At 50.3% G+C, this 25272-nt stretch overlaps 3 protein-coding genes across 7 annotated transcripts; 1 reads left to right on the forward strand and 2 right to left on the reverse strand.

Moving 5' to 3' along the window:
- Positions 1-500: 500 nt before the first annotated feature.
- On the reverse strand, positions 501-14501 carry Usp5 (ubiquitin specific peptidase 5). Of its 3 annotated transcripts, none has more exons than XM_005000654.4 (20): positions 14302-14501; positions 11278-11406; positions 10783-10849; positions 10482-10615; positions 10189-10334; positions 9731-9915; positions 9195-9289; positions 7689-7882; positions 6992-7063; positions 6371-6458; positions 5999-6124; positions 5266-5419; positions 4908-5082; positions 4313-4401; positions 3270-3392; positions 2566-2709; positions 2344-2489; positions 2020-2173; positions 1644-1728; positions 501-1087 (listed from the first exon to the last, which is right to left on the reverse strand). In XM_005000654.4, the coding sequence occupies exons 1-20, from the start codon at positions 14410-14412 to the stop codon at positions 994-996; spliced, it is 2511 nt and encodes an 836-aa protein (XP_005000711.1). In that variant the 5' UTR covers positions 14413-14501; the 3' UTR covers positions 501-993. The 3 variants fall into 3 exon arrangements, with proteins under 3 accessions (XP_005000711.1, XP_005000708.1, XP_003463292.2); XM_005000651.4 differs by having other exon boundaries at positions 3201-3392; XM_003463244.5 differs by having other exon boundaries at positions 501-1148; positions 3201-3392.
- Positions 14502-14638: 137 nt separating this feature from the next.
- Positions 14639-17379, forward strand: Cdca3 (cell division cycle associated 3). Of its 3 annotated transcripts, none has more exons than XM_063237619.1 (6): positions 14639-14897; positions 15573-15716; positions 15936-16068; positions 16378-16671; positions 16786-16889; positions 17021-17379. In XM_063237619.1, the coding sequence occupies exons 2-6, from the start codon at positions 15597-15599 to the stop codon at positions 17174-17176; spliced, it is 807 nt and encodes a 268-aa protein (XP_063093689.1). In that variant the 5' UTR covers positions 14639-14897; positions 15573-15596; the 3' UTR covers positions 17177-17379. The 3 variants fall into 3 exon arrangements, with proteins under 3 accessions (XP_063093689.1, XP_023417919.1, XP_063093688.1); XM_023562151.2 differs by lacking the exon at positions 14639-14897 and adding an exon at positions 15232-15338; XM_063237618.1 differs by lacking the exon at positions 14639-14897 and adding an exon at positions 15363-15484.
- A 1353-nt stretch (positions 17380-18732) lies between these two features.
- Positions 18733-25091, reverse strand: Gnb3 (G protein subunit beta 3). The gene is made up of 10 exons (XM_003463247.5): positions 24206-25091; positions 23868-23954; positions 23574-23612; positions 22263-22369; positions 22127-22190; positions 21851-22013; positions 21700-21766; positions 21411-21612; positions 20018-20234; positions 18733-19277 (listed from the first exon to the last, which is right to left on the reverse strand). Exons 2-10 carry the CDS (start codon positions 23922-23924, stop codon positions 19171-19173), a joined length of 1023 nt encoding a protein of 340 aa, XP_003463295.1. The 5' UTR covers positions 23925-23954; positions 24206-25091; the 3' UTR covers positions 18733-19170.
- Positions 25092-25272: the final 181 nt, after the last annotated feature.

The following is a 25272-nucleotide window of genomic DNA, read 5'->3' on the forward strand; positions in this document are numbered from 1 at the left end:
AAACCCACCTCACAACCGCAGCCCCGCAGGCTCCCGACAGAAGTCGCTACCTGGAGCAGAAACTTGAGCTTAGCTCAGCTAGCTCCTTGGGGCTGAGCTGGCACCAGCAGGGGCTTCAGCCCTAAAAGAGACCACTGCTCCCATGATAGCTCCGTCCCCACAGCTCAGCCGGCGTCCTGGGCCTGGCCACAGGTGCTGGGCAAATATGAGAATGGGCAGCCCACGCCTGCACAGCTTAAGTGCCTAGCAAGCGTGCGGACACTGCCTCTCCCACCCCTATAGCCTGACCTCCTCTCCAGCTGGACAGGGATGAGGCCCATAAGCCAGCAGGGTTTTGGGAACCATTTCTTGGCTTTGTGAGTTGCATTTCATGTCACTCTGTTCCACTTCCTCATCTCACATTGTACTGGGGAGGGCCAAGGGACAGAGCTGAGAGCCTCCTTGTCTTCCCTAGGAGGGCAAGCCTCTCCCAAAGTACCCGACAGGACAGGACAGGACAGTCGGTTTCCCACTGTACTTTTATTCACATCGTGTAATTTGGCATTTTCCAGAGGACCAGGAAGAGACAGGGTGGGGGAAAGACTGAGGCAGGAGGGCAAGGGGAGTCATATCCCTCCTTGCCCAACCATGAATGAACACATAGGGGCAGGAGAGGTGCAGAGCTCCCTCCCCTGAAAGATGCACAAAGCCACACCCACAGCACACAAGTCACCCTGCCCTCCGCCAGGGCTGGGCAGGGCAGTGTGCGGTGCAGAGCAGGGCACTGTGTGTGGGGCAGGGGAAGCAAGTCTCTTTACAGGTGGGCAGTGGGCCCTGTGCTAGCCCCAGCTATTCTAATGCCCCTCTGCTTTGCTTGGCCATTTTTCTATGGTCTCCAGCTTCTTCCCTGCTGCTGGGGACAAAAGAAAATGGTGTGGAGCAGGGGCTACAGGCCCTGGCCCTTGTGCCCACTGATCCGTCCCTTGACCTCCGTGGAGGGAGCGGCGCAGGGTCTTAGCTGGCCACTCTCTGGTAGAAGTAGATGTAGCCCAGGTCCTTGGGCGGCTTCTCAGAGGCACACACTTTCTGGTCATTGTAGATCACCCATCTGGTGGGAAGGATGCATAAACAGCATTCCAAATTGCACCAACTGTCTCTTAGCCAGATCCCTGAGGGGGCAGAGGGGAGCTCCTGGGGCAAAACCCTCAAGAGTCTCTGCCTGGATTTCCAAGGGAGTCAGGCCACTGGATTCCAGAAAGCTTCTGGATCTAATAAGGGTTGCTTCCCGATTTTTGTGTCTCGGACACTCCAGTATCTTCCAGTCACCCTCCACCCAGCCCTGTGAGGCAGGGACAACAGACTTTCTAAGCCAGTCAGTATTTTCAGTTTTGCTAGCCTTCTGGTCTGATGCAACTACAGTTTTCCTGTTACCACATGCAAAGGCTCACGGGCAACACATAAACGACCAGTGGCTGGCCCGTCAAATACCACTGGCCGAAGCAGGTGGGCTGTAGTCTGCCTATCTCTGCAGCAATGAATCTTCCCTCCCAACTTCGGTGTATTATGCCCCTCAGGCAGTGCCGAAGACCCTGAGGGACGTCCAGGTTGCCCTTCCTCACTCCCACCACCACCTGTCATTCACACTGCACACAGCCAGCCCTCACCTGCCTTCCTTCTTGATGTGGCAGACGTAGTGACCACACATGGTAGAGGTGCCCATGTGACTAATGAAGGCAAAGAGCTGATACTCTGGTAATCAGACAGAAGACAGAGGGGGAAACAGGAGAAACACCCTTGAGTCACAGTTCTGAAATGTATGTAACAGCTCAAACTCAGGAACAGGAGCTTCGAAGGATTGGCAGGGGGATGTCTTAGGTCAAAGCTACCTCAGCCCACCAGATCCTACCCTTACAAGACCTGTCCATGGAAGAGGCTTTGGAATCCTCTGACCTGAGGAAAGCAGAGCTGCTTGGAAAGAGGGCCCCAGTGACTGACAGTGGTAGGTGCCACCAGGTTTTCCTGTCTCCTGGGAACACTCACTTCCAGGGCCATCCCGGACTTTAGGTCCCACTGGCACAGACTCAGAGATGGAGTCAGCAGCCGAGCGGCCCTCTGAGATGTCCATGGCTGCTTCTGCATCCAGATCGTCAATGTGACTGAAGATCCAGTCCACCGCCCGTTCCAAACTATTGTTCTTGGAGAGGAGGGAAGTGTTACTTTTCCTAACGAGCCTCAGCTCCTCCACTATACCACTGAACATGGCCCCCAGCCTTGGTCCCTGATCCTGCTCACCCAAGATGGAACCTCAGCCCCATCCCCTTCTCCCCATGGGCTCCGAGTCCTTCACCAGTCCTTCAACCATACCGTGGCCCGCAGAGCTTTCAGGGCCTGGTCCCTGGAGAAGCCCATGGACACGATGGTGGTCACACAGTCCTCCGGTGGGGGGTCAGCTGCTGCACTTGTGGAGCCAGGCCCACTGGAGCCAGGCAGGATTAGGGGGTTTGCAAAATCTGTGGATGTGGAGCGGTTGAAGTGTGTGCAGGAGGATGGACGCCCTGGTCCACCCTGCCACTTGCTCCTGCCTACCTGGATCATCCATATGTGACATCACCCAGTTCATGGCAGCCTCAGCCCCACTGTTGCCTGTGTAGTAGACAGCTTTGCGGCAGGCATCCATGGGAAAGCCCATTTCTACCAGCTGTATGATGACTGATTCATCCAACATGGGCGCTGTGATAGGGAAACATGGGCACCATGATCTGACTGTATGGGCTATGATTTCTATTTCTTTCCTTTTCCCCCCACATGCTGGGCCCCAATCACCCACGCTAATCACCCATTCCATGCATTTTTCTTCCATGGACAACACTTTAGCCTAGAACTAAAAGGAACACAAGCTATAATGTGGGTATAGCATCCCAAACACTATCACTTTCCTGCCATTCTTACAAAATGGGCCCCATTTCTAAAGTATGATGCCCCCATTCCACTCAAATTAGGTGGTAACGAGGATAGAGAGAGGTAATTAGGCCAATGCTACCGCTGTCCAAATGCAGAATGTAGCTAGGAGCATTCCAGTTAGTCCCCACATCCATCAAAAGAGGGCAGAGGAAATGTGAAAGGGCAGATAGTAGAAACACAAAAGGACAGGGTCCAGGGAAGCAAGGCAGAGGCCCCCCATCAGCAAAGGAAAGACACAGGCAGGAAGAAGAGTCACTAACATGTTGGAGAGGAGAAGTGAGGGGAGCAGAAGGAGTCTTCGTCTTCGTTGCCATAGAAACCAAGGCTACCTTTGGGCTCATCCGGAGTGACCAGGGGTGGGGCAATGTCAGGCAACTCCTCCTCTCCTGGCTGCAGCCCTGTACCCCTCAGCTGGGAGATGTCCAGCTCTTCTGGCATCTCAATGGACACATCTGCAATTAGAAGGACAGAAAGATCACCTCAGCAGCACCCAGAGCCCATCTGGAAAAAACACTTTGTAAAAAAACAGATCAAGGTATACCATGGACAGGTACAAATTTCCTATGATGAATGTGATCATGGAATATACCAAAGTTGTACCAATATACTTAAAAATACACAAAACACTTTGTAACTCTCTCAATGCCTTGCCCCATAACCTGAAACTGCTCAGCAAGGAATTACTAACTTCAGGGATCTCAGCATCCTAGAGTCTAGGAGTCAAGAGATCTAACTAACACCAAGAGCTACTGAAAAACAGGGACTTCAACTGGTGTGACAGAGGAACTATGCTTCTCTGGGTCTCAACATATCTAGAAAATGAAGGTATAGGGGCTGGGGATTTAGCTCAGCGGCATAAGCGCCTGCCTTGCAAGCAGGCAGTCGTGAGTTTGATCCCCAGTACCGATTAAAAAAAAAAAAAAAGAAGAAGAAGAAAAGAAAATGAAGGTATATCGGCAATTCTCAATTTACAGCCCTGGAATTGTAAGATTCAGGAGAACTGTTTCAAAATTATCAAAATGAAAAGACTAATTATAAGACTAAAACCACAAAAATAATTTTTAGTTGTAAATTCTAATTGTAAAATGAAAGCTATAGAGCCAAGTTTCACAGCAGACACCTGTAACAGATCCACCTAGGACAGATGGATTGTAAATTTGAAGCCACCCTAGGCTACAGAGCAAGAAACAGTGTGGAAAAATAAATAAAAATATTCAATAGTTTTAGTGCTTTTCAAACCAGTTGCATTTCAAAACATCTAGGACTAATTTTTTCCTTTTTCTGATGTTTGAGAAACACTGATTTATGTGTGCAAAGGCCCTCTCCTTTTCTAGTAAGGCCTGTTTCACCGCCCTCGGCCCAGCCACCATACCCAGTTTCTTGGGCACCCAGTCTAAGCCGAAGGTGAATTTCTTGATCTGGATGACCAGGTAGTCAGGGAATGAGGCAAAACGTGTGGTCCTAGGGAAGAAAAAAGGTGCTTGTACCAAAGGACTGCAGGCTCTCCTCTCTCAAAACCCTTACCCCGGGCCTTGATCTCTCCTGGACAGAGCCCAAAGGGCTGGGGGCCTCATCCTAGAGACCTAAGTACTCCTGCAGCTCTTGAGCCTGTGACAGGGACCAATGGCTTTGAAATGCAGGCCACGTGCCGGAAGTTCAAATGTGGAGCCTCATTCTTCCTGGCTCTGTGACCATGGAAATGCTTAGCTGACAGTAAGTGCCACAAAGAAGGGAAGAAACCCTACACTTTGGAAGAAAAAGTGGTATGGCACGACAAGGTGACAAGACAAGGTCATTACCATGTCTACCGCTGCTAGGGCCTCTTGGTTCCCTCAGGGAAAGATCACCGGCCCTGGAAGATTCAACCCTGAGATCCCAAGCAAAATGGATGAAAGCATCAACAGTTCAGAGGCAGCTGTGTCTGTGAGGATTGCCCTGTTGCAGCCTGCACCCAGGCCGGGACTTACTTGACAGCAACCGACTTGGCCTGCAGGGCTGTGCTCCAGAAGTCATCCACCTGTTCTGGGGCCCCATAGGCCTCCAGGCAGGAGCTGAAGGGCACCTGGGCCCGAACCAGCTCTGGCAGTGGCACCTTCTCCTCTTCGGCCTGCCGCTTCTTCTCCTCATACTCTAGAAGCTCCTCTGGTGAGACAATGTAGTAGTATGTCCTTACAGGGCGTTGCCTCCTCCCACTTCACCCTTGAGACTGCTCTAGCTCCAGATTCTCCACCTTTCCAATAGCTCTATTCACCTTATCTATCTCTATACCACATCAGGTACCTATGTACCTGCTGCACTCACCAAGGCCATGTGGTGACAGCCTACCTTTGTTAAGGGCTGCATCCATGGGCACAGGCAGCTGCATGATGTAGTCAACTCGCTGGGTGTATTTCACCTTCTCTGTTGCCAGGCACTTGATCTTTTCCTCCACCAAGAATCGAAACACTTCATTAGGGTTTTCAGAGCTCCGGCAATTCCTCTATGGGAAAGAGACAGACAGGGCAGACAGGTCTGGGCAAGCAGAAAACAAAATGGCCTACAAGGTGGTTAGAGTCAGGAGAGAGGGTAGTGGAGGCCCACTCGGGAGCCTGGGGATGCAGGAGGGGTATAGCTTCCCCTCACCAGCCACTCTCCAGTCCCAGTTCTGGCCCATCATAGTACTGTGTAACTGTCTGGAAAAATGCTAGTTTTCCTTTGTAAGCAGTAAGTTTTCTCATGTCATTTTCTTTTTTCTTTTCCTTTCTTTTTCCTTGAAGTGGCAGAGATGGAACCCGAGGCCTTACACACGCCAGACAAGTGGTTTGTCACTGAGCACACCTTGCCCAGGCCTGAGTTGTCATCTCTGGGTGTATGTTCCTTTATCTGGCTGCAAGCTCATCCCAGGTAAGGGCTCTCATGTGCCTTGACTTCTCAGGTGCAAAGCCTGCTCGCAGGGCAGCTCAGGATAAGCTGACTTGGGTAGAGGTGGGACAGGGTGGGGCTGTGGGAGGAAGGGATGTGTGGGATGCACAGAAGAGCAGTGCAGGCAGGCACAGTCATGTGATCTCCCAGCCCTTACCTCCACCATGTTGATTAGGTGCAGAAAGAACTCCTGTGCATCCTGCTGCCGGTTAGTAGAGAACTCAGGGTGGCCCTTGCCAATGAGGGCCTTGAACATCCGAGGGGCAATACCATCTTGAACTTCCTAAGCAGAACCAAGGCAGAGACTCAGCTGGAGCTCAGACCTTATCAAAGGGGCCTTCTTTCTTTCATTTAAAATACCGTTTTTTTGGAGGTGGGGAGTGCTGGGATTGAACACAGCACCTCATGCAAGCCAGGCAACTGCTGTATCACTGAGCTGTTTTCCCAGCTCGCAAGGGGCTGTTAGCCATTTTTCAAACCTCAGTTTCCCCCAACTCCAAAGCCTGAAAGCAATAAAATCCCAACTTACCTTTTGTTCTGGCACTTGCTCCCCATCACCCGACTCCGGTGCTGGCTTAGAATAGTCTCCCGAGAGAAGACCATGGCCCAGCTTGGCCCTGAGTAAAGAGCCAAGAAAACTACTTAGCTTCAGTCACCTAATGATCCTCAAAGCTACCTATATATTTTCGTCCCTAACTTAACTTACTCGTGGCCCTCGTTAGACATCTCTCAAATGTGTAAAAAATAGCTGGGCATAGTTGTCCCATGCCTGTAATTCCAGCTACTCAGGGGGCCAAAGCAGGAAGATTTCACGTTCAAGGCTAGCCTACAAGACTCTTGGTGAGACTCTAGCTCAAAATAAAAAAGAATTGAAGTGTAGTTTAGGGACAGAGCATTTGCCTAAAATGCACAATGTTCTGGGTTCAATGCCTAGCACCCCTCCCCCCCCAAAAAAGTGAAAATAAATCTAAATAAGCCTTAAGTTGCACAGAAACCCAGCTTGGGATAGACAGCATGTCCAGACACAATTACCCAAAAGCTTCCAGTTGTCTAGAGTTCAACTGCCCCCACCCACTGGTAATGGAGAAGAAATAGTGTACAGTCTATGAGGCTCTCAACAGCTTTTGTACACACAGGACAGGGTACATACACCTGGGTACTGAAGTCCTGGGTGGGGTCCGTGGGGGCATTCTGGAAGATCTTCTCTAGTTTGTCCACATACCTGAGAGTCAAAGGAAGGAGGACTGGTGGGCTCAGCCTGAGCACAGAAACCAGGGAAGGGAGCCTTTACTCATTTTATGTGTGGGCAGTGACTGGCAGGTGTGGCCAGTCCACTCCTGTCAGTAGTCTATCCTCCTCCATTCCCTAAGTCAGCATGCAACATGCTTGGAGGCGCTCTCCCTGTCTCCTCCCAAAAACAGAGGCAGTGGGAGGGGGAAAGGCAGCTGGAATTAGGGTACACAGAGTTCACTTTCTGTTGGACAGTTTCTTGGCACATTCTCATTGCTTTCCAGTTAGATAGTAAACTCACTTATGCTAAGAATTTGCCTTTCTTCTACCTTAGGACCTGAAGCCCTTTCCTTTCCTGGAGTGCTACACATCCATGTTAGATGTTCCACTGATTATCACTGGCCTAAAATAAAGACCACCTTCTGACCCTTGAGTATCGCGTCAGAGAGGCCTGGGATCTGACATCCTGCTCTATCAATGGGGTCTGTGGAGCTTTCACTGTGACAGTCACAGTGTAATAGGAACTCTTTAAGACTGAGATCCCTCATATAGGCTCTGAGGGCAGCAACCTGGAGAGGAGATGGGGACATGGCAGGGCAGGGAAAGGGGCCACTCACTTCCTCTGGAAGTCAGGGATGCTGAAGAGCACCTGTACCACAGAGTTGAGATAGCAGCTGTTCCCCAGGTTCCGGATTCCTGTGTAGCCAGGTCCAAATAGGGGCTTCAGTGGCACACCTGACTCCTGGATCAGCTCCCATTCGCCAATCCGCTGGTTCATATCTATCTCCAATTCCGTCATCGTCTTGTCTGTCTGTTCAAGGAAGGGCAATTCAGACTGGTGGAGGAGTTCAGCTTTGTATTTTCTACAGAGAACTCTTCCACAAGTAATGTATGGTGGTGCACACTTCTAATCCCAACACTCAGGAGGCTGAGGCAAGAGTATTACTGTGAGTTCGAAGCCAGCCTGGCTACATAAGTGAATTCAGGACCAGCCTGTATTATGAAGCAAGATCCTGTCTCAAAAAACCAAAAACTAAACCAAACCAACAACCAAAAAAAACCCCAAACAAAAAACTGCATCCTTGTCAGAAGTAGTAGCATACACATGTGATCCCAGTACTTGGGAGGCTGAAATAAGAGGAGTGGTGGGTTTGAAGCCATCCTGGGGTACACAGTGAGTTCCAAACCAGCCTGAACAACATAGTGTTCATGGCAGGACCCTGTCTCAAAAAAACAAACAAAACAACAACAACAAAAAAAACACAAATTTCTCTTAATTCATTAAAAAGGTTTGTGCTAATATTGTCTGTATCTTTGAGTAACTAATTTAAAGATAACAATATGTATAACCATTGCCACTCCAATATCTCTTCTACAGTCTAGAATAAAACCCAGCTGCAGTCCAAGATTTATGGAATTATGGACTCTATCAAGAGATGTACATTGGAGTATCATCCAGCCTAAGTTCTGGAAGAGTAGAAATAATTATTCCAGAGGCCTAAATGAAATGAGTGAGAGTCCATCTACTTGAAATCTCTCTCCCACTCTAAAGTTAACTCTTACTTACGATTTGGAGGAGCAGTTCCCCAGGAAAGGTGCCTGATCCTCTGGACTGGGCCAGAGTCTCCTGCTATAAATTACTATAGTGCAGTAACTTCCTTTTTGAGACAAAGGTCTCACAAGCTGGACTTGAACTCATTTATGTAGCCCAGGTTAGCTCATATGCTCATGACAGCCCTCCTGCCTCAGCTTCCTGAGTGCAGTACTATGATTAGAAGTATGCGCCACCATGCCTGGTGCACCCACCTCTCTTTTGCAGCACGTATCAAGTCTGCAGTTGTTGTTTTATTCTGACATGTGACTAATGCTTGTTTTTCTAGAATGTAAGTCTAGGAAAGCAAGGACCATACCTGTTTTATTCCCAATGACTAGCAATAGCAGGGATTCCACAGGATTTACTGAATAACTAATCAACTCTAGAAATTTCTTCAAGAGAGGCGTACAGATCTGGAGGACTGGATTAATTGTGGAAGGTCTCTGCAAAACCCTACCTTAGTCTTAGGCAAGGAAGTAGGGTCACAGGGGCCAGAACTAGAAGAATCTGAAGCTGATGGAGGTCTCACCTTCTGCATCTTCAGCATGTCAATTCCGAAGTGTGACAGGTGCTCGGCCAGGCTAGGGTCCAGAACCATGTCATCTTCATCATAGGAGTACACATCTAAAGCAGGAAGCAGACAGTGTCAGGGGACATGGCTCAGGACTGGCCTGGCCACTTATTCTACCTCCTGCCCAAAGGGACCTTCACTGGACAGAAGGATAGCCTCAATCAGTGACTGTCACCCTCTTGCCTCCCTTGAATATAGGTGATGTCACAAGTCCTATATAGGACAGAGTGTCAGGGAAGATGGGATGAGAGCTAGAATAAACTGCAACATAAGGTATACTGAAGTAAGACAGCCTTGAAAGAACATTGACTAAACAGATAATGATGGCTACTTCTAGGAAAGGGACTAATCCTTCTAGGAAAGGATTTGGAGGTACTGAAAATTTAGCTCATATGCAGTAGTTTTATGTTTTTATCAAGAGAATGTATTCATGTATTTTTCCTGTCACAGAAAATGAATAACAACCAAAATACATTGGTGGGGGCAAGCAGTACCAGCTCCATCAGGTGTGATGGTCCCCAGCTTGACAGCTAATGGGTAGCCTGTCTCCCTATAGTGTTCCACAGCATGGTTGTTGCCCCCACTGCCATCAAAGTAGCGTCGGCCACAGAGGATGGAGCCATCTGTCAGGTTCAGCCACAAATTCTCCCTCATGTCACACTTGGAGCACTTCCAGCCACTAACCCAGAGAGGAGAGGAGAAAATCAGTGCATCAGAGGTACATGGGTGTGGTGGTGAGAGGGGGTTCTGCAGGGTCCTGCCAGCCCAAGGGCATGCTCTTTTTTTTCTCCTGTTGCTTTTGATAGCCTTCACTTTGTCCTTCTCTCCCCCAAGTCTCTCTCCCTGTCCCTCTACCTACCCTCTCTCCCACCAGACCCCCTCTGCCTCAAAAGGTGGCCTTTTTGCCCTTTTTATGCAGGCTGTACCCAGAGATAGAGGAGTCAGGGCTCACCACGGAGGGATCCGAGCAGGGTTGTCCAACTGCTTGAGGTTGAAGGCATGCTTAGACACCTGCCGGACCTCTCCATCCCAGGCCTGCACCTCCTGCTTTCGGGAGGCCGAGTCAGCTGAGAGGAGAGCCTCCACTGCACTGGTCACCTGGGGGAAGCAGCAGATCAGACAGTACCTAACCTCCTCCTACCCGCCCCACCCCCTCGGTCTTCAGCTTTGCCAGTACTGCACAAGCCATTGCTACTCCTGCCTCTTCTGATCTAGAATCTTTCACAAGGTGAAAGACATTCCTACCCGATCTTGGACAATGTCAGGCAGTCCCCCCAAGCCATCCCGGGCAATCTCCAGATAGTCTGGCAAAATGACAATCTTCACATCCTCGTCATATTCAAACTTTTCCTCGGAGAGGTCAAACCCACCTTCAACACCTGGTGAGACAAGGAAGAGGGAGAATAGGACAACTGTGATAGTCAATGTTCATCCTCCAGTATAACACCTGATTTTGTCCCTTCTAGGGTGACCAATCAGGCCCTAGAACCTCTGAGAGTAAAACATAGTCTCTCAGGGAGAAAAACAGGACTGCAGTGGTGCTCACCAATAGCCAGCCGGGTGGGCTTCTTACGGGGCGGGTCTCCAGTGCCTGCAGTAGTGTCTTCTTCCTTCTGTAACAAACGGGAAAGGGTAGGATCAGCAATGAAACCCAGGAAAGGAGCAAATGGGGACAATGGAGGGAATGGAGTTATTAATCCCAGAATGGAATGATGCTAAAAAATATCTGTGCCACATTTTTTCTAGTACTGGTGAATGAATCCCAGGGCCTTTGCACTGAGCTATATTCCCCACGCTTTTTTTATTTTGAGACACAGTCTTGTTAAGTTGCCAAGATGCCCAGGCTGGGCTCAAACTTGTAATCACTACCTCAATGCTGAGATGATAGGAGTTAGTCACCATGTGGCAAGTTTCAATGACATAAATTAAAGTAAGGAGAAACTGAAAGCAACAAGGTGTCAGATAAAACAGACAGATTCCAAATGTGTATCCTATAGAATGCATCTGAATATACCCGCCTCTTCCTACCCCATGTTCCTACCGTAGGGCGCCGGGTCCGCCGGAGGTGCAGGTAAACACGCTGGCCTGTCTTGTTGAAATGTCTCTCCACATACTGCTTCCCAAAGCCCAGGAATGTGTTCATGCAGATGTAGAGGCCACCTTCAGACTCCTGCAGGGCACAAGGCATGGGAAGAAACACATGAGGATGAAGCCTGGTTTGGGAAAGCAAGAGCTTGGGAATCATAAACTACTGGCCTCTAGTGCTGGGAATAGAGTCATATGCATCACAGCACTGGCTCTTTGGAGCCAATTTAGCTTTTTGGAACCTGGAATTTAATATTCTCCTCCAGAGCTGGGGATTTAGCTCAGTGGCATAAGTGCCTACTGGGCAAGTACAAAGTCGTGAGTTCGATCCCCAGTACCAAAACAAAACAAAACAAAACAAAACAAAAAAAACACCTCAATTTCTTATGACTTTCCCAACAACCAGCAAGAACATCAGAAAACTGAACAATGTCTTCAATGTCTTTCAGTCATCATTCATCTTCCCTCTGCTCCTTTGGCCTTTGCAACCTAGCAATCACAATCAATCAGAGGACTCCCTTTAGTTTTTTTTTTTTTTTGAGAGGAGGTCTTACTATGTAGCCCAGGCTAGCATCTTCCTACATCAGCCTTCTGAGTGCTAGGATTACAGGTATGTACTTCCACACACTGCTTCACCTCTTCTGAGACTAAGAGATCCAGAAAGTAAATGGAGAACAAATACTAGGTTTCCAGTGCTAGGGATTACATTACGAGGGAAAAGAGGTCCTTTCTTGGGAGACACTGATCCCAGACCTGGGACTCCACACACAAACAATACCTCATGTCCATATTTCAGAAAATTTTCTGGACTAGAGGAACAGATTCAAGCACTAAACAGTATACCTAACCCTGAGATAGCCAACAGGCATCGCCTAGATAGTGGATCCCTGATCCAGAACCCTCTGTCTCCTGTCCTGCTGAGCCTGGCTCTAGGGAACAATGCCTTGTTTACAACTCACAGCTAGACTATCCCCAGTCTGGAAGGTCATCAAGTCCAGCATTCTACAGTGACCAGCCATAGCTTCCTCTCCCCTCCCCTTGGACCAATAAATAAGATTCCCACTGCAGTCCCATTAGCCTCCAACCTCAAAGCCACCACCCTCTTTGAACAATCAAGCAGGATCTTCTGAGTTAATTACCACACAATTACGGCAAAAGGACTGAGCAAGACAAGTGTCCACCCAGAATCACAGCTGAGAAGATGGGTTTACCCCAAAGCTGAGCAGGGCTAACAGTTCCTTGGCAACAGAGTGATGATAATGGTGAGAGAGGAGCTGGAGACAACGAATCTTGCCTTCAAGGCTTTGAGCAACAGGCATCTTTGTCCCAGAATAAAAGTCTCAGTGGCCTTGAAAATTTTCTCTGCTTGTAATACTAAAAACAGGGCACAATCTAAGGCAGCTCTTGGCCCTAGCTCTGTACCACTCCCTAGAATAGTGTGGACTGCAATCTTCATGAACAAATAGAGCATTTCTCACCAGAGAAATCAGGTAAGCTTTTTCTCCCATGAACTTGATTTTGCGGATACTCAAATATGCTAAGAGTTGGTTAGCAAAGCAACTAAGTCACATCAGAGATCTCTTGACTGGGAGTGAAAAATGGAAAATGTCAGAAAATTACAAAACCTCGTTTTGATTATTCAAAGCAGTCACTAAAGAGAGAGGCAAGATTCGAATGTAAAGACAGACCCACTGACTTCTACCATCTGCTGGCAATTAAGAAAAGTCTTTCCTCAGGGGAAGAAGATGTGAGCTCTTTAACTAGAAATAAGGGATGCTGGTTTCGCCATGGATTGGGAACCCTGGAGCACTGCTCAGATCAGTTGTTTTTCTACCTTTGCCAAAGCCAGACTTCAGAGAAGCAGCATATTGTCAGGCTCGGATCAAAGCCCAGCAAACCAGGCAAACCACAAATCTCAGTGAGAGCCCTGAACTGGGCCTCACATCATGCTGCTATACTGAACAGGGGTGATGCATTAATGAAGCCTTTACACTCTGACTTGCAATTTTGAGGCCATGAGCTGGTCTGGAACACTCTAGGCAAGGCCCAGCAGTGGCCTGAGGGAAGGGGTGGGGAGGGGGGCGGATCCCAACCAAGCTACTGCCCTCTCAGTTCAGGCCTGGAGGCTGGTCTTGGTTAAGGGTGACATAGGAAGGTAAAACCTCAGGAAGGGAGGTACAGGGTGGAGTCTGTAAAATGTGAAGCACGGGTGTGGGTGGTGGCTTTGTCTAACTAGGCAAAGAGTGGGAGCGAGATGGCAAGGGGGCCTTAGCATCCTCTCAGAAAGAAAATATCTTTCCGGGAAAACTTTAAAACGGGTTCTCTTCGCTCCCAGTGATAGGCAGGGTGAGGAAGGGTCTGCAACCATGGTTCACCTACAAGAGAAACAACTACAGCTTTCCTCTCCTTTTTCTCCCTCCCCACCATCATGACCCATCTCCTTGCCCCTGTCTCCATCAGCTGCGGATGGAGGCTGTCTATCGCGGTGTTCTTCATAACCAGTCTTCCGCCAGCTCAGTTGCAGACTACTGGCCGCCTAAGAATTGCCGTCCCCACCCTCCCAACCCCGGACCACAAGGGGGAGTCGGCCCCACTTCTCCCCTACGAGACTACAAAACCCAGAGAGCCACGCGCGACTAACAAGGCCGGCTCCCGACTCTCTCCGAAGTCCGCCTGGGGGATGTAGTCCATCTTCGGGCTGCAGCCCCGGGCTCCTACGGCCATTAGGGCAGCAAGCGACTACAAAGCCCACAGTGCTGCGCGGGACGGGCGCGCGCCTCTTGGGCGCGGCGGCTTCCGGGACTAGTAGTCACGCGAAGGCTCCAGCTAAAGGAGAGCAGCGGCGGAGAGGAGTGCGGGAAACTACAGGTTCCAGGGTGCACCGCGGGGAGGCGGCGGCGCGAGCCTCGCAGGCCCGGGCAGAATGACCAGGGTGATAGAAGGAAGTCCTGTTCGCTGCGGGCGTGAAAAAGGGGCTTACCGGTGTGTCGAAGGAAAAGGCGCACTCGTCTTTGTGGACCCGGTCGCCAGCCTTGGGGACCCGGATTGTTGGTAACACTGACAGCAGCGCCTCCTCGCTCAGCTCCGCCATGACACCGGCAGTAGCTCCTCCACACACGGCGGCTCTCACCGTTCTTAGTTCCCCACCCCTACTCTCCTGGCCAATGAACGCTGCTCATCGGGCGCATGCGCTGAATGCCTAACACGCGAAAATGGCAGTTGGACGCAGCCTGCCGAATAGTGCTCCGCCCCCTGCCCCACTCTCGCCCAACACCAATAAGAAGCATTCTTCATTCAATTGATGGCCAAAAGGACCAATCCCACTCTTCTAGGGGCGGAGCGCATATAGATCAGCCAGGTGGACTTCGTGGCAGCGGCTGCTCAGACTTGCGGACTCCTACAGTCCCTTCACGTGAAGGGAAGAAACTAACAATGGTTTAAACCTCTCGATTCCCGAAACTTTCCTGGGGTGTCATCGGTCGGAAAATAGAAGGGCAGTTATTTTCTTGGTATTTGAAAAAAGGCCGTCCAATGAAACGGAATTTAAGGTTTTGTGACTGACACCCACGCCAACCAGTAAGAATTAGTATTTCTCTCGCCTCAGGAAATCCATCACAACTCCCAATTGAATTGTACATACCAGCGTAATAATTCATGATTGTATTTTGTTTAATAAAATAGTTTGTATTTAACATTGGAGGTCTCAAAAGTGAAGATTAGTACTCCTCAAAATCTCGCGGCAAACAACTCACAGATACTGAACAAGTCTTACCACGTAGGCGTTATTCCCAGTCAAGGAATCCTCAAATCCATTGGCCCCGCAATCCTCATGATAGACAGCCTCTAAAACCAATGACTTTCCTCTCTTGAGGCGGGTCTTACGCAGTGGACCTATGGGAACCTACTTTGGCTTAGCCAATAGAGTCGGGGCAGGGGGCGTGGCGGGAAGTTTGAAACTCGTAATTTCGGGAGTTGATCCTCAAGCTGGTTTGCACTCACAGGTGGAGTTGGGGCCCGGTAGGTAATTTGAATACGCTAAGGAATAAATTAGAGAGCTCAGCAGACCCAGAATGAACATTTTGGAAACCATCAGTCGTTATTCCCGCAGAGGCCTCTGGGTCAGCGACCAGGAAGGTTCCTCAGCTGGAAACTGAGAAAGTCAGGTGGTCTGGGGTCACAGGTCGTACATGATCGCGGTAATAGCTAAGACCCGAGTCAGTTCTTATAGGCATCCTCTTCCCTGCCCTGCAGGCCCTGCCCCGACCCCTAGTAGAGATGGGCTCAGCCAAGAGCGTGCCAGCCACTCCATCGCGGCCTCCACCACATAACAAGCTTCTGGCTCGAGTAGCGGACCCTCGCTCGCCTAGTGCTGGCATCCAGCGCACTCCTATCCAGGTACTAAGGCCGGGATGGGGAAAACAGAAAACCTCGATTCTTGGGCTTCTGCCTAACCTGATAGTGAGGGCGCCACCACATCCCCAGCCCCACTGGAGTCCTATTTTCTGCATTCTTGATCTGCGGTGGGCTGAACACCTGAGGGTCTTAGTAACTTCCACCAGAAGTATGGAAAGAGAAGGCAGGACCCAGACTTGTTCTAACCTATGGTCCTGACAGGTAGAGAGCTCTCCACAAACAAGCCTGCCAGCCAGAGAAGAGCTAGAGGATCCTAAGCAGGCCCAGGACTCAGAAGATCCTCGCTCTCCTACCCTTGGCATTGCACGGACACCTATGAAGACCTGCAGTGTAGGTGAGTGTCAGCCTGGGAAATGCCAAGGAGGCTGTTCTTGGGTGGAGTCAGTGAAGCCATCCTCTCACAACTCTCCTTTTATTTTTTGTGGTGCTGGGGACAGAACCCAGGGCTTTCTGAATGCTAGGCAACTATCATGCTCTAAACTACACCCCAGCTCTCATTCTACTCTTCTCACTCCACTCACCTTGAATTCACTCAGGTTCCCCATCTCCTCACCCACCTGGGCGCAAATCCTAAGCTCCTGGATCCTCCTTGATGAATGATTTGTATAGAAGGTCACTGCTCACTTCAATTTCTTTCCTCTAGATTCTGAGAATCCACTGGTGAAACAACTGAGTGAAGTATTTGAGACTGAAGCCTCAAAATCAGATCTTTCCTCAGAGTCCATTCTGGCCCTGGGAGCAATTTTGTCTTCTAAACTGGACTTGTCTGTGGATACTGAGTTAATCCTGCAGGACCAGACAAAACCTTGGAACCAGACCAAGTTCCCCTCTAAACAGATGTTGTCCAAGGAGGAAGCTAGACAGCCCACTGAAACCCTCATGGCCATCCAGAGCTCAGACAAGTCTTCAAGAGACCTTGAGACTCCCAAATCTTCAGGTACAAAAATCCAAGAGCAAGGCGCAGAGAAGAGAGGCAATAATATCCATGGAAGAGTGTGGGGAGAATAAACTGTAAGCCGCCAGTGTTGAATCTTTGCTTTAACCACCCTAGGTTCTAAGCATAATAGACGGAAACAAAACAGCAAGGTACTAGGCAGATCTCCCCTCACCATCCTGCAGGATGACAACTCCCCTGGGACCCTGACACCACGACAGGTAAAGGGAGGGAGGGGGAAAGTCATCAGTAGCATATCCAACAGAGGGTGGGAGGCCCTTTGACCCAGATCTTCCCATGCCTGAACAGCACCCTTTCAGCCCCCCAATGCATATACCGCCTCCTTTTGCAGGGTAAGCGGCCTTCTCCGCTGAGTGACAATGTTAGGGAACTAAAGGAAGGAGCCACTCTTGGAACTGGACAACTTCTGAAAACTGGAGGGCGAGCACGGGAGCCAGTCCAGGACCATGACAAAGAAAATCAACACTTTCCTTTGGTAGAGAGCTAAGCCAAGTGGGGGCCAACCTGGACTCATGCAGGGTCTGGTGATTGTGTATCCTATGGGATCTTCTTGCCAGTGAGACTGGAAAAAGGCTTAATTTCTTTGACTTCTCTTAAGTTACTAACTCTGGGACTTAGAGCTTTATTGGGCTTTCGTTGTGTGTCATATGTATTTCTTATATATTAAAGGAAGTGGTTTGATTTTTTTTTTTTTTTTTTTTTTTTTTTTGTCTCTTTGAGTTAGGGTCTCTGTAGTTCAGGGTGGGCTTGAGCTCACTTTTAAGTCCAGGCTTGCCTTGAACTGTCAGTGATTTTCCTGCCTCAGCCTCCCAAGTGTTGGGATTACAGGTGTGTACCACCGTGCCTGCAGGAAGTCATTTTAAACACTGCTTTAAAAAGTTAGACCTGAGGTTTGCATGGGTCCTCTGTGTCTAGAATGGCAGCCTAGAGGGCTATATTCCCTAAAGGTCTCCTACCTCTGAGCCTCTTTTGCTTACACCTCTTAAACTGTGCTGTTCCCTGGGGCTCTGTCCTTGACTGTTTTCTCTTGTTCTGCCTACATGTAATTTAGGGCTTTAAATGTCATTTTCCTAATATTCTGGTAATTTCCAGGTCTCTCTCCGATCCTGATCCCTATCCAGCTACCCCAGAATTACTTCAAAGTCAGTTTGTCTAAAATTGAATGTATGATCTTTCCCTAAAAAGACATTACCCATCTCCTAGCTACTACCCTTGTGAATATCATCTACCCAGCTGCTCAGATCCAAACCATAACCATTGTGTCAAATCCTTCTCTCAGGCCAGAGGTGTAGCTCACTGGCACAAGTGCCTACCTGGTACGCTTAAGGTTGTGAGTTTGATCCCCAGTACCAAAAATAAAACCAAATTCTTCCTTCTCGCTGTCTCACATCTTAACAGTTGGTCATTAAATTGCTATGATTCTATATTTTTCCTATATCTTTGTTCATTGTTCTTGTGGTTTTGTTTTTGAGGCAAGATCTCACTCTGTAATTCAGGTTGGTCTTGAACTCATCTTGTAGCCCAGGCTGGTCTCAAACTCACAGTGATTCTCCTGCCTCAGCCTTCCAGGTTCTGGGATTACTGGCTTGTACCATCACCTAGCTGTCACTCTTGTATTTTTTGACAGTTGCTTCCTACCTCATCTCCAGGTTGTCAGTCTTGTCTTCTGTTTCACCAACCTACGGTTGCTGTCAGGGCAATCTTCCTGAGAAGCTTCATTGATCACATACTGCTCAGAACTCTTCAGGAGCCTCCCATTGCCCTTAAAATAGTCTGGACTGGTAGCCTGGCATTCAAGGCCTTGTACAACCTGAATCCTGCACACGCACATACCCACGCCCCATAGGCAGGCTGTAGTGAACTGCACATACATACCCCAGTTGCTGGCTAACTTCGAGTTTCCTGACCCAGCTCTGGCTTCCTCCTGACCCTTCTGTCTTCACTCTTCTGGATGCTTAATCATAGCACCTGAACACTTTCTTGCCCTTAAATGGGACTCAGATCTTTGGAAAAGAAGGGCATGGAAGCCAATCAGCACAGGGGTACCAAGGTGTTATACTTTATTTCAGGTGCTTCAAGAAAGAAACAAAAGGTTGAAAAGGAGAAAGCATGAAGGGAAAGGAGGCAGGAGCCTGAGGTGCCAGAGCTGTGATCACAGGGCTGAGTGGCTTGTACTTTCCAGGGACTGGGGCCTGGGCCTGCAAGGCGGGTGGGCCTGCAAAGGGCAGCTAAGGGATGGGCTGTCCTCGCTCATGCAGGAGAGACAGTAAGGAAGCCATGGGAGGAGATGGGGCAGCTCTTTGCCCCTGTGTCCCTGCTGCTGCCTCCCAAGGCAGACTTCTGTACTCCCCTTTTCCCTGCAAGGAGAAAGCTTATTGGGAAGGTCTCTGGGACAGAAGAGAACTTGAAAGGATTGGATATGGAGGGGCAGCTGAATGTTTTCATGCCTTCTGCCACCTTCCGCCTCCTGTTGCTGCCTCTTCAGTTCCAGATTTTGAGGAAGCTATCCCAGGAACCAGTGGCCACGGCCATCCCATCAGCCGTGACCCCCAGGCAGCTGACCCTGTTATCATGACCAGAAAGGATCCCTGAGGAAGAGAGAAAGAAATCACCCCATCTCTGTGTGCCGATTCAGAAATGTGTGTGGGCAGGAGGAGCTCTAGGCTGGTGGGCTTTCAGCTGCTAGAGGAGAAGAGGGCCTGGGAGGAGGCTGAGATCTCAAGGGAGGGTTCCTCCATCCTAACTTGGCTGGGGATAAGATGGGACAGACAAAATTGTTGGAAATGTCAGTGTGCTGTGAGAGAAGCCAGGGTCATCTTGATGGGTACAGGCAAATGGAAGGGCAATCCTTTTGTACAGGGATTTTGTTTCCAGATGAAGAAAGGGAAGCACAGAGTAGAGATTTGTGCAAAGGAACTAAATTAGGATTTGGATCCTGACTTTGGGCCCTGTAGCACCTGGCTTCTCTCAAGACGATGCCAGGCTATCTGCTCGGTCAGACTAGGCTGGGCCCAGGCCCTGGGGTACTCCAGATCTCCTGGATTCTGTTCCCACCCACAGCTTCCGCAGGCTGCCTTTTCCTAAAGTTCATGCCCCTGAAACTTCAGACACCAGGGCAGACAGAATACCAAGGTCCAGAGTTCTGGGGAGACCAGCAGGACATGGGGAGGGCTTCTTAGAGCTCTTCCATTTGAGGGTGCATGGCACTAGGTTGGAAAGCAAGGGCTGTGAGTTTTCAGAGGTAGAACTGTCCAGTCACTGAGGTCTGTGTTAGGAAGAGCTGGCAGGAGGAGATGGAACTGGAAGGGCAGGCAGGGCAGGTCCTTACCTACACGCTCACACTTCATGGAGTCCCAGATGTTACAGTTGAAGTCATCGTACCCTGCGAAGAGCAGGCGGCCACTGAGCGAGAAAGCCACAGATGTGATCCCGCAGATGATGCTCTCGTGGGCATAGGCAGTCAGCTCCTGGTCTGCCCGAAGGTCAAACAGGCGGCAGGAGGCATCGTCTGAGCCAGTACAGATGGCCTCTCCGTTAGGAAAGAACTGCAGTGTAGCAGGGAAAGGTGTTGGCTCAGACCTGGGGCATCTCAGCCTCTACCTGCCCCCTAGCTCTCTGATGGCTCAGGAGAAGCTGCTTCTCTCAGCTGCCTACCTGTCCCTCCCAGCCTGGGGTGAGAAGCAGCCATAGCCTGGCTCTTCACAGAGGACTCCTGTGGTATGCTGTTGGCTCCCCCCTCCCCCAAGTGCTCCCTAATATAATGCTGCAAGCAGAGGTGTCTTATGTTGAGGACTGTGGGCTGGTAGGCAGGTTCCATCTGCACAATCTCATCATGAACAACGTCCGATCAACTCAATTAGGGGAAAGTATAGACAGTTAATACTCTTCAAAAATACCAATATCATGGCAGGAAAATTGTTCTAGTTGTTTGGGTTTGTTTTGTTTGTTGAAGCAGAATCTCACTATGTAACCCAGACTGGCCTCAAACCCACAGGAATCCTCCTAGCCTCTCAAGTACTGGCATTACAGGCTTGTGCCACCCTGCCTGAGAATGATTCCATTTAGAGACTAAAAGAATGAGTCAAGGAGCCAGGCATGGAGGCACATTCCTATGATGCCAGCACTTGGGAAGCTAAGGCAGAAGGTTCATAAGTTCAAGCTCAACCTAAGCAAGTTGGTGACTTAGATCCTGCCTCAAACACAGAAATAAAGAAAAAGGGCTGGTGATATAGTTTAGTGTAAAGGCTCTGGATTCAATCCCCAGTAAAGAAAATAAAAACTAGCAAAGCAGGGCATGGCGAAGCATGCCTATAATCCTAACAGGAGGCTGAAGCAGAAAGATCATGTGAGTTCCGGGCCTGTCTGGGCTACAAAGGCCAGCCCAAACTGCATAGGGAGACCTTGTCAAGAAGACCCAAAAAACAAAACAAAAAAAACTAGCAAAGAAATGCAATGAATTGGGTCCTGGGCCAAAAAAAATCAAGCTTGGTGGTGCACACCTGTCATCCTAGCTACTCAGGCTGAGTTTCAAAGACAGGATAATAAAGGAAACAACAAAGTATTAACACTGAATCTGGGTGAAGGGTTCCTGGGAGGTTTTTTTGGTTAGTTTTGAAACTCGTCTAAGATGAAACAATTTTAGGTGAACACTTGAAAAGTAAAGGCTACAGGAGCCGTGGGAGGGGCCAGGGACACAGTCCTGGGGGTGAGGGGCAGCTCACACAGATGGCGTTGATGTCTGACTCGTGGCCAGTGAAGGTCTGACGGCACGTCCCCTCCCGCACATCCCAGAGCTTGGCGCTGGCATCACAGGCTCCCGAAATGAAGAGTTTGTAGTCAGGAGACACAGCCAAGCTCATGCAGTCACCAGTGTGTCCCACAAACACAGTCTTCTGCTGTCCTGTCTCGATGTCCCACAAGGCACTGCCAGGAGGGAACAAGGTAGTCCCAAGTACCCAGGCAGGACAGGACCACTTCTCCAACCTCAGCACTCACAGCCTCAGCCCTTACCATGTGGTGTCCCCAGAGCTGGTCACAATGTTGTTGTCATCCAGGAAGCGGCAGCAGGAGAGATAACCTGGTGGTGGTCACAAGGCCAATGCCCTGGTTGCAGGGCCACATCCCACTGGACCCCTCCGGCAGCAGAGAGGGTCTCACTCACCTGTGTGAGCAGAAAGCTCTCGGCTGACTTTGACATTGCCCTCGCGGGATTTGAGGCTGTAGATGGAACACATGTTGTCCAGCCCCCCACATGCCACGAAGTTCCCGGATGGGGCATAGGCACAGGTCATGACCCAGGAGGAGCGCAGCGGGATAGCATGCACCTGCCATGGAGGCAGGACCTTGGCTGAGCTCCCAGGCAGGCAGGCAGAGCAGCCAACAGAGTGCCATCCCAGAGGATGCGGCCAGGGAAGGTTGTTAGGGATAGGGCTGGTACCTTGTTGGTGGTGTAGGTGTCCCACACGATCAGTTTGCCATCTTGTGAGGCACTTACCAGCAGCCTGTGGAGAGTGTGCCCATGTCACCCATATCTCCTTGCCTCCCCCCCACCCCCAGCTCCTATCAAGCCTCACTTAGAGTCAGTGGCCCAGTGCATGGCATAGATCTTGGCTAGGTGCCCTCTTAGCGTCCGCCGTGTCCGCATCTGAACTCGTCCCACCACTTCTAAGCCAGACACCAGCTGCCAAGAAAGGGGGATTAGATGTCAAGAGTCCTCTATGGCTGCTGATCTGTACAAGTTCCTGATTAGCAGCAGGCCCCCTAGCCTTAGAGGAGTAACTCCCCTCTGCACTGATATGACTTAAAATTCTATGGGACATGGATGCCTGTGTAGCCAGTGGCTTGTTGGGGGTGTTCAGCAGTGTTCCTTGAGATTGGGGCTCCACTACATAAATATTCCTGCCTTGGTCAATGTCAGGCTGCCCCAGTTGCGTCACTGAATACCCACTTCGGAAGATGACACAGTTGACTTTCCCAAAGTGGTAGGAACTTGCTCGCTGATGCATGAGATCATAGCATGGCCAGTTCTAACTGGGTCTCCAGGTGCTACAACCCTAGACTGCACCTCCTGGAATGTATGGTCCCATGCCCTTTGATGCCAACAAGCAGAGATTTAGACGGAGCTCCAAAGTCAACCCTGGTGATTGCCATGACTATATTTGCTTTGTTATCTTGCGCAAGTTACTTAACATCTCTGAGCCTAAAGGTGCACAGTGAGGCTTACTACAGCACCTTCCTTACAGCAGTGACATAAAATATATTATGTGGATTATCCAATATATGAAATTATGTACCTCAGCAATTTAGCTCAGAGTCTAGCTCCTGCTAGTTGCTCCTGTTATTTGCATATGTAATCTGATCTTTACGCTTGTTATTAGCATGTTTAATCCAGTTTGAGATGGCTTCAGCTCCATTATTTTACGTACCGCTAAGAGAAAAATGCTACTATTATAATTGTAAGGTGCCATTCACTGTTGGGCGCGTCCTGATTTTAGAGGTGTCTGAATGTAAAGAAGTATGCATGCCAGAATCTATAAAATACAGCCTTAGACAACTATGACTACTAATCAGAATCCATAAAGGCTTCATGATTTACAACATAGATTCATTCCCTCCATCGTCACTGCTCTGGGAAGGGGCAGCATTGCTCTTGTTTTATGGACCAGGACTGAATGGACTAGGACTGATTCATGTCTGAATCTTCAGCATCCAATACAGTGCCTGGGCAAAGCAGATGTGGCTAACATTTGTTGAATGACTTCATTAAAGCTTTTCCTTATTCCAAGGACACACCTTGGAATAAGGTGATAGCAGTTCATCCCTGGTTAGGGAACTCCTGTCCCCTCCCTTCATGCCCGGCCTCGGGTGGGGACAGTAGGTCTCACCTCTGCCAGGGTGGTGTCAGCACAGGCTTTCCTGGCATCCTGTGGAGAAAGCAGACATCAGGGGTGGCTATGGGGGGGCAGGGTAGGGGATGTGGTGTGTGGGCCCGAGGGTGGCAGGATGGGACTCTGGGGCTTGGGGGCCTCAAATATGTGATCCAGGTCAGAGAGGTCTAGTCACTGCTACATCAGAGGTCTCTAAAGTGTCTCAGCAAACCCAGCCCTTCCCTCTAGGCCACACGCCCTCTTGTCCTCAGTTCTGTTCTGGGGTCCCCAACGGGAGGGTTCTGGGGTTACTGCAATCTGCTTCTTGAGCTGCTCCGCCTCCTGCCTCAGCTGCTCCATCTCCCCCATGGCTGATAGGTTGAGAGGTAGCTCCGGCTCCTGCCAGGAACACAAGGTAAATTTTGGGGAGCCTCCACCAAGCCAAGTTTTTGTCCTCTACCACCCACACCCAACTCCTGAGGGCTGGAGCCCACCAGAGACACAGAAGTGATGGGGGGGGGTGCCTGCCTGAACTCCCACCCAGATCAGACCCTTCAAATTGGTGTCTGGTGCACCCAGCCCCAGCCCTGCCTGTGCCCACCCTGTGGCTCCCAAGCTCAGAGGGCAGAGCCTGGGCAGCTCCCTCTTACTTGGGCGCTGACTGGATCTCTCCCAGGTTTCCAGCTTTGGATCCCAGGCGCCTCCTCGCTCCCTCAGCAGTGATGCCTGCCTGTCACCTGCCCCAGCTCTGCCGCCAGAGGAGCTGGCCTGGCCTGGCCCTGGTTGGGGGGGGGGCACTGACAGGCAAGGGTAGGGCCAGGGAGGACGACGACGTCAGGCAAATGAAATCGGCTGGCAGGGGTGGGGGTGAGGCCAGGGAGGGAGGAGGTATGTGGTTCTAGAAACTTGGGCCAGCTTAGAGGAGGGGTGGGGGCAGGAGAGTGCACTAGAGACAGGAGCGGGCCCCACACAGGGCCAGGGGGGTGGAGGGGGATATAGGGTCCCTCCCTGGTCAGTCTGCAGGCAGAGATAAGAGCATCAGACCATGGATCAGAGCAAAGCTGTGAGGATTAAGGCTTGGGGTTGGGGAGGGAACAGAGGAGCAGTCCCCTGGGATGGCCCCAGCCCCTGGCCCCCACCTGTGGGCATGATCTTGGTGATCAGGGCCTGCTCAGCAACCAGGCCAGGAGCCAGGGTATAAGGGCAATCAATGGCCCTTCTCTCAAAACCCCAAACTGTATTCCCTAACTGAGTAGTGAGGGAAGAGCTCTGTGAATCTGGGAGGGTGCAGGCAGGAGCTGAGATTAGAAGGGACTGATCTGGATAATCCTTGTTGACAAACCCCAACCAGCTGCCCCTGGCCTGATCCTGGGTGGGGGAATCAGACACAGGGGTCTGGCCTACTCCTTGGCCCAGTGACTCCTGGGGCCTCACAGCCTGTGAAAGCAGGAGACAGAGGATAGGCTGCCCCAACTCAGCCTTGTACAGTGGGGGAAGGCAGAGCTCAGAATGGAGGCCCAAGGAGCAGCTGGTGGGGGCTCAGGCCCATTTGCATGAGGGAGCAGGTGGCAGAGATTTCCCTGACAAATCACAGGCTCTCACTGCCCTGCCTCTGGGAGGCCCACAGACACCTGTCTCCTCCCTGGCCAGCCTCAGCCAACTCCACCTTCAGCCCCACAGATACTGTGACACATCAGACAGGGCCTCTGGCCAGGGA

Source organism: Cavia porcellus, unplaced genomic scaffold, assembly GCF_034190915.1.
Source record: "Cavia porcellus strain 051 isolate PalLab524CR breed Dunkin Hartley unplaced genomic scaffold, mCavPor4.1 scaffold_27, whole genome shotgun sequence".
NCBI classification, from domain to species: Eukaryota; Metazoa; Chordata; class Mammalia; order Rodentia; family Caviidae; genus Cavia; species Cavia porcellus.

Bases quoted from the DNA above. Each gene is read 5' to 3' on its own strand.
- Usp5 (XM_005000651.4), bottom strand. From the start codon at position 14,412: ATGGCGGAGCTGAGCGAGGAGGCGCTGCTGTCAGTGTTACCAACAATC. The intron at 2,710-3,200 runs GTTAGTGACTCT...TCCCTATCACAG, and splicing joins TCACTTCTCCTCTCCAACAT to CGCCCATGTTGGATGAATCA. The intron at 2,490-2,565 runs GTAGGCAGGAGC...CCACATCCACAG, and splicing joins GTCACATATGGATGATCCAG to ATTTTGCAAACCCCCTAATC.
- Cdca3 (XM_063237619.1), top strand. From the start codon at position 15,597: ATGGGCTCAGCCAAGAGCGTGCCAGCCACTCCATCGCGGCCTCCACCA. The intron at 16,672-16,785 runs GTACAAAAATCC...TAACCACCCTAG, and splicing joins TGAGACTCCCAAATCTTCAG to GTTCTAAGCATAATAGACGG. The intron at 16,890-17,020 runs GTAAAGGGAGGG...CTCCTTTTGCAG, and splicing joins GGACCCTGACACCACGACAG to GGTAAGCGGCCTTCTCCGCT.
- Gnb3 (XM_003463247.5), bottom strand. From the start codon at position 23,924: ATGGGGGAGATGGAGCAGCTGAGGCAGGAGGCGGAGCAGCTCAAGAAG. The intron at 22,370-23,573 runs GTGAGACCTACT...CTTTCTTGGCAG, and splicing joins CTGACACCACCCTGGCAGAG to CTGGTGTCTGGCTTAGAAGT. The intron at 22,191-22,262 runs GTGAGGCTTGAT...CACTCTCCACAG, and splicing joins CACTGGGCCACTGACTCTAA to GCTGCTGGTAAGTGCCTCAC.